General features: G+C 31.1%; 1 protein-coding gene across 1 annotated transcript in view; it reads right to left on the reverse strand.

Moving 5' to 3' along the window:
• Positions 1 to 1,253: 1,253 nt before the first annotated feature.
• The window catches only part of LOC106464218 (anoctamin-10-like), a 49,976-nt gene continuing 44,731 nt past the window's right edge, over positions 1,254 to 6,498 (reverse strand). The window contains 3 exon segments of the mRNA XM_022391926.1: positions 1,254 to 2,136; positions 2,358 to 2,474; positions 5,094 to 5,225. Coding sequence (XP_022247634.1) covers positions 2,059 to 2,136; positions 2,358 to 2,474; positions 5,094 to 5,225 — 327 coding nt within the window. The 3' untranslated portion in view covers positions 1,254 to 2,058.

Here is a 6,498-nt window from a genome sequence, read left to right on the forward strand (position 1 = left end):
TAAATGTTACTTTAATATCACATGAGTTACAGAAATATTTTACCTAAGTCTTAGTGCTTTTATTTTTAAACAGAAAGAAAAAAAAACCTTTACAGTTGCATTTACATCATTTCTGGAAGAAGTAAAATTTGATGCTGATGATATAAATTAAAAAGCAGTGCAAAATAGCATTTAAGAATACTAGGGCAAATAATGAGAGTACTTATAAGGCATCAAATCAATTTGAAAAATACAATTCATTTATCAGTGCATACATCTCTTTGCCAGCCTAATTTTTTACACATTAAAAATTAGGGTTTAAAAAAAAAAGATATTAACTGAAAATGAAATACCTTTCAATCAGTTATGCTTTGGTTTCTGGAGCTGAAATTTCTTTTAAATCCATGGCAAAATGCACCAACAAATCAGAAATATGCATATTTAACATTTAGTTCCTCACAAATACATTTATTTACAAACCTTACATAACATTTTGAGGCAGTAAAAACTGAGGACACTTGATTTTTACAAAGTCAGCACGGCCGATTACACGGTACTGGACAACACTACCCAGTTTTAGCAGCCATGATGGAAATTAAAAAACAATTTTCTTCAAGTTATTATTTATAAGGCAATTATTTTATTTTCTAAAACAATTTCAATAAAGACACTACACTTAAAACTAATGGGAAGTTACATGCCAAATTATATCTACATTACTGGTGTCTTTAAAGAAGCAGTCTACATAATGAACAACTGGAGTTGACACTAATTTTCTTTTTAATTTGAATGATATGAATAATGAAGCAAGTTATTTTAATACAAACTAAAAGGTAATTACAAAGGCCTACAATGGTTTTATTGTCTTGAAATGTTTACATGTTCTACAGTAATTCCTGTATGCTGAATCCAAAAATGATATCCATTTTTCTCCACCACATACAGATTTTTCACAAAACGACATATGTATTTTTACATAAGTGAATCATTTTCATTGAAATCAGGTCACATTTTGTTATACTTAAAATGATGACAACCACTGGCTATAAATTTCTCTAGACCAATCGCAATGTGAGAGTCTTACTGATTGTTCTAGAACCCAAACATAACATACATAATAATAAAAAGATGTTCATTGTGGTAAATGAAATAATAATTTGATCTAAGTAAGTTTATTCTTCTTCCCAATTTGTAAAACATCCTTATGTGATAGAAAAAAAAGAATATTAATTTTGAAATCTGCATAGCTGAATTATGGAAAATCCATTATTAGAATAAAACAACTTTTATGAAGTTTAAATTCGCAGGCCTGTGTAATTACAGTTTCCAATATTATACAGTGTTTAATGTCTTAATATTGTCATATGATGATTAGACTTATCATGAAAAAGCTACATGCTACAGAGACATGTTCCTTTTGCTGCAACATGAAGTATTAAATTGGTACAAATGTTTAAGGTTGTTCCTAACCTAATGTCATCAGCATTTGACATAGATAACATAATTAACAAATATAATCAAAGCTTTTGCTAACAAATAAAATATTTCATTTCATGTACAAATCAAGACAACAGGTATATTAGGAGAGTACATCCACAATAATCAATTATCTTTCATGCCAAAATGTAACAAACATAATTTTGTAAAAAAAAAATTATCATCATTTTTATTGCCGTTAGCTATCTGTGCTGTACTTATCACAAGTTTCAATCTCTGTATTGTAGCAACGTAAACCCTCAGGCTTACTGCTAAGCCACTGGAGAACAATAATTTATTAAAAACAACACACTTTAAAATGCCAGAGTGTAAAGTAAAATCAACTAGTCTGTGTTATAAAGTTTATATTCAATAAATCCTGATTTTTTAAGAACTCGGAGGTATGAATGTTTATGCTGCTAAATAAATAAGAAAATAAACTGACCAAAATTTTGAAACTATCCTTAAACCTAATTGAGAGTATAAACAACTACAAATTCAGTTTGTTCTTTTCTTTTTTTCCAGTAATTAGTCAATTTTCTATTAGTAATTAAAAAAACATGATTTTCAATCAATCAGTGAAATATGTTGTTTCTTTTGTAATCATCTTCGATTACGGATGGGTTTACTGGCACAAACAGTATTTAACCTTCTTAATACTTGTCGAATCTTCCATTTTTTCTATAAATAAAATAAAAAAACAGCAATTTAACAAATTCATGTTCAATATGTTATTTTCAAAACAGACTTTACTATATATATATATTCTTTACTTTTTTTTATCAACGAGTCATACAGATTAACGTTTATTCTAATATGTATATTCTAACATATATTCTGACTCAGACACAGTAGCTGTTATCTATCAGAATAAAAACAAAAAGTGTAAACACAAACTATACCTCAGATTTTAGTGCTCTTTGAGAATCATATTGTATTTTCTGCAGTGCCAAGTTGACCCACTCTGGCACATCAGGAATGAGGTAGACCAAAGTAAATTTAATAGCCATTATAATATGCTGAAAAGAAAAATAAGTTTTCAAAAGATTTTGTAATATAATGTTAAAATTCCTGTCATAAGTTTATAGTTTTTGCCTGATAATTTACATAAATCTACTTACATGTGGTTGATACTGATAGCAATTAAATAAGACAGCAGAAAGCAATGATGGTAGATTCAACAGGCAATATATCAATACATATTGTCATTAACTTGAAGGTTATGCCATGTTCAATGATATATACAACCAAAAAAATTTCCAAGCTTCCTGATTACATTCTGTGATATATATAACCAAACAATTTTTCAAGCTTCATGAGTACGTTCTTCAATATATACAACAAAACAACTTTAGAAGCTTTACAATTACTTTCAATGACATACGCAATGAAATAACTTCATAAGCTTCATGATTACATTCAATGATATATACAACCAAATAATTTACAAACTCCATGTTTGATGATATTATACAACCCAACAACCTCAAAAGCTTCATGATTACACAATCTTTTCAATATAAAACTTGTATAAATTACAAGTAACCCTGGCCACCAAACCTGAAGGCCTTAAATTTCCATCTGAAAAAGAGCACATAAATTTTTGGTAAATGAAACAATTTCAGATACACGAAACAGTTAACTTTACATTGAATAAGTATTGCAAGGCTTCATATTGAGAATTTCATGGACAGTTACTTTTAAACTAAATATTAATATAACACAATATCAAAGGACAACAAGGGATCTTTCAGTCAACCTAAGCCATCCTATCAATTAAATTCAACTAAAAACTACACCACTCAAAGCCAGCCCTTATCATTCAAATATTTACAAACTCTCTCTTAAACTCCCTTAAATTAGCTGCATCTACTATACTGCAAGGTTTTATATTGAGAATTTTATGGACAATTAACTGTAAACTAAGTAACTATGGTAAGGATTCATTCTGAGAATTTCCTGAACTGTTAATTTTAAATTAAATAAGTACTGCAAATCTTCATGTTGTGAATTTTGTGGAATAAGAGAAAGAACTAGTGATTACAATTTTACTTGTCATAAGACATTAGTATTAGGTCTATTATATTTATAAACAATACATTCTTAATGTAGTCCCTTAAGGATTTTCTAGAATTAAAATAATGTATAGTAATAGTATTCCAAACACACTATATTTGTAATATTTATTGCTGATTATGAATTTTGCTCAATCCAAAGTTCTTCAGGCTGGCTGGGATACAACAAACACAGCAATGATTGTTTGTTATATCCAGTCTGAAGAGCTCTGGATTGAGTGAAATATTTTGTCAGCAACAGATATAACAAATGTGGCATAGTTGGGATACTATTATTATAAATTATTTTAATTCTAAAAATCCCTAAAGGACTACATTAAGAATGTTGTGTTTAAAAATGTAATAGGCCCAATACTAATGTATAATGATAATTGAAATTATTATAATTATTTGCCAGCTTGTAAAAAGCATACACGCCATACAATCGTTATTGTATCAAATGGCCTATATAAATAGTGTTCCGACCACTGCTGTGTTTTGTTGTATCCCAACTGGCCTGAAGAGCTCTGGATTGAGCAAAACATGTCATTGGCAATGGATATGACTAATGCATTACTAATGCTAAAGTTTTATGACAAGTAAAATTGTAATCTTTCTTTGCTGGCTTGTAAAAGGTGTGCACACCATAAGAACTAGTGATTGTTCTAAAGGAAAAATATAAAAATTCAATAATGAAAAAATTTTAGTCAAATTAATATGTTATAGAGATTAATAACTTGTTTTTTCACAGTTTAGAATAAAAACAAAAAAGTCATAAGCATCATTATAAAAAAGTACAATGTTATTTAACAACTTTGTAGAATAATACAGCACTCCAGTTCAGTACAATCCACCTTTTATAACTAGCAGGATTATAATTCCAGGTATTCATTTTTTCCATAACCAAATAATAGAAGAGTCAAATTCACACTTTTCATTTTATCAAGTGTCATTAATTATTGTGCAGAACATTTTAATTCTTTGTTTTGATAAATATTAAGTAGATATAATACAGAATTACTATTATTTTTTAATACTAATTTTAACACATTCCTGGATGATACTTGTTTATATAGAACTGATATTAATTACCAAACACTGTTTATTTTAGTTACCAATAAACACGTCATTGGCTTAACAGCCAAAATCATTCACAAGCCTCCTCTCATTCCAAGAACCAAAAAACACAAGTTATCAGTTTATAAGCTAATGTTTGTGTTTTATCTTTTCCATTAATAGACTAACAACAACTAATGGAAATTAGTGTTGTAACTAATCACTACCTAATTAGGTGTTGATTTTAAACATTTATTTCAACTGTCAACATAGCAAACGACAAGTTACGCAGTGTCAGCACTGAAGCCAATCACCACCTGCTCAGCTGACACTACGGAAGTGCCCAGTCAGTTTATGACAGTATTGCTATTAAACAATATTTATTTCAGCTGTCAACAAAACAAGAGCCAAGTTATGCAGTGTTTGCACTGAAACCAACAACCACCTGCTCAACTGATATTTATTTTTGCTGCCACAAATGGGAAGTCAGATTGAAGAGGAATAGTTTTGCTGTCAATCACCACTTACCTCAGCTGCCACCATGACAAGTACCCAGTCAGTCGGCGATAGTGTTGGTGCTAAGGACCTAACTGCTGAAGACATGCAAAGTAAAGCACAGTTTGTCATCACTGCCACTGCACTCATGACTTCAAAGGCTTTCTAAAAAAAAAAAAAAAGTAAAAGAAATTACATAGAGAATACGTATTAAATCTAGTAACTTAACACTTTCCACCACTGAAAATGTATTTCTGACAGATACTCATATTCTCTCACATCTAGCTTTACCAATTCAGTGCTCCCCTCTATATGTAGGCTTTTTCACTTGCCATTAATCTTGAGGTTCCCACCTAATCTCACATGTTTCCAAATGATACTGTTGTTTTGTTGCATGAGTATACGACAGCCCTCCACCAATAGGAGTGTGACACTGCCTTCTAGCACAGCTGGCTCCTTCTATATTAATTGTTTGATCACCACTTTAATATTAAGCAAGAAAGTAAAATGCACCAGAAGTGGGAAGAAAGGGTAAGAATCTATCGAAAATACATTTTTAGTGTTAGAAAATGTTAACTTCTGATATGATATATAACCCCTGCTGACATCTAGCTGGAATCCCATGTTGAAGTGGTAAAGGGACTGGTGCAAAATGTTACCTAGATGAGTCCCCTTCCAGAAGTGCCTGAAGAGAACCCACGAAGGAACTTTGGAACAGTATAGGGGCACATTTGTGGGAGACCACACCTTGTCTGTACCAGGGTATACTCTTCACCTGGAAAGGAAGGGAAGTGTCGCAAAGATGGACAGAAGTTAACATTTTCTTACACTGAAAACATATTTCTGATAGGTACTCACCTCCTCTCAAACAAAGCTATCTTGATCTTCTTTCTGCCCTCTAAGAATTGATTAAAACTTTATTGCTCAGCACACCAGTTTATATACCCCACAAATCTTGCACTACTTTTGCATGTATATAGCATGTGACCAGCCTTCACCAATAGTATTGTGCCACCTATATTGGCACAGCTGGCTAACTCTGATTCTCCTGCTCAATTCTCCCTTTCAAGAATTGGCAGGATCTAAAATGAAGAACACTGGCAGTGGGGAGGAAGTGTGTGAGAAAAGGAAAGTATCTATTGGAAATATATACACCTGGAAAAAAGTTAAGCACCCCCAAATATTTTTCAGGATTGCTTATTGAAAATAAGGTTTAATTTTCATGATGTTGAGCAATGTTCATAATTTCAAACATAATTAAAAGGATGTGAGCGTTCAGGTGTGACATTTAAATCAGACTCGTTTTTTTCCCCACGTGCAACTTGCTCCCTTCTTCACGTCCAATATGCACTATTTTCTCGTGCATCAAATCCGTATTTAATTCCAGAATTTCTGAATGCAAAATCATTTTAAGTAAGAATGGCAAGAAGACGGATAT

This window comes from Limulus polyphemus, unplaced genomic scaffold, assembly GCF_000517525.1.
Source record: "Limulus polyphemus unplaced genomic scaffold, Limulus_polyphemus-2.1.2 Scaffold1589, whole genome shotgun sequence".
Taxonomy (NCBI): Eukaryota; Metazoa; Arthropoda; class Merostomata; order Xiphosura; family Limulidae; genus Limulus; species Limulus polyphemus.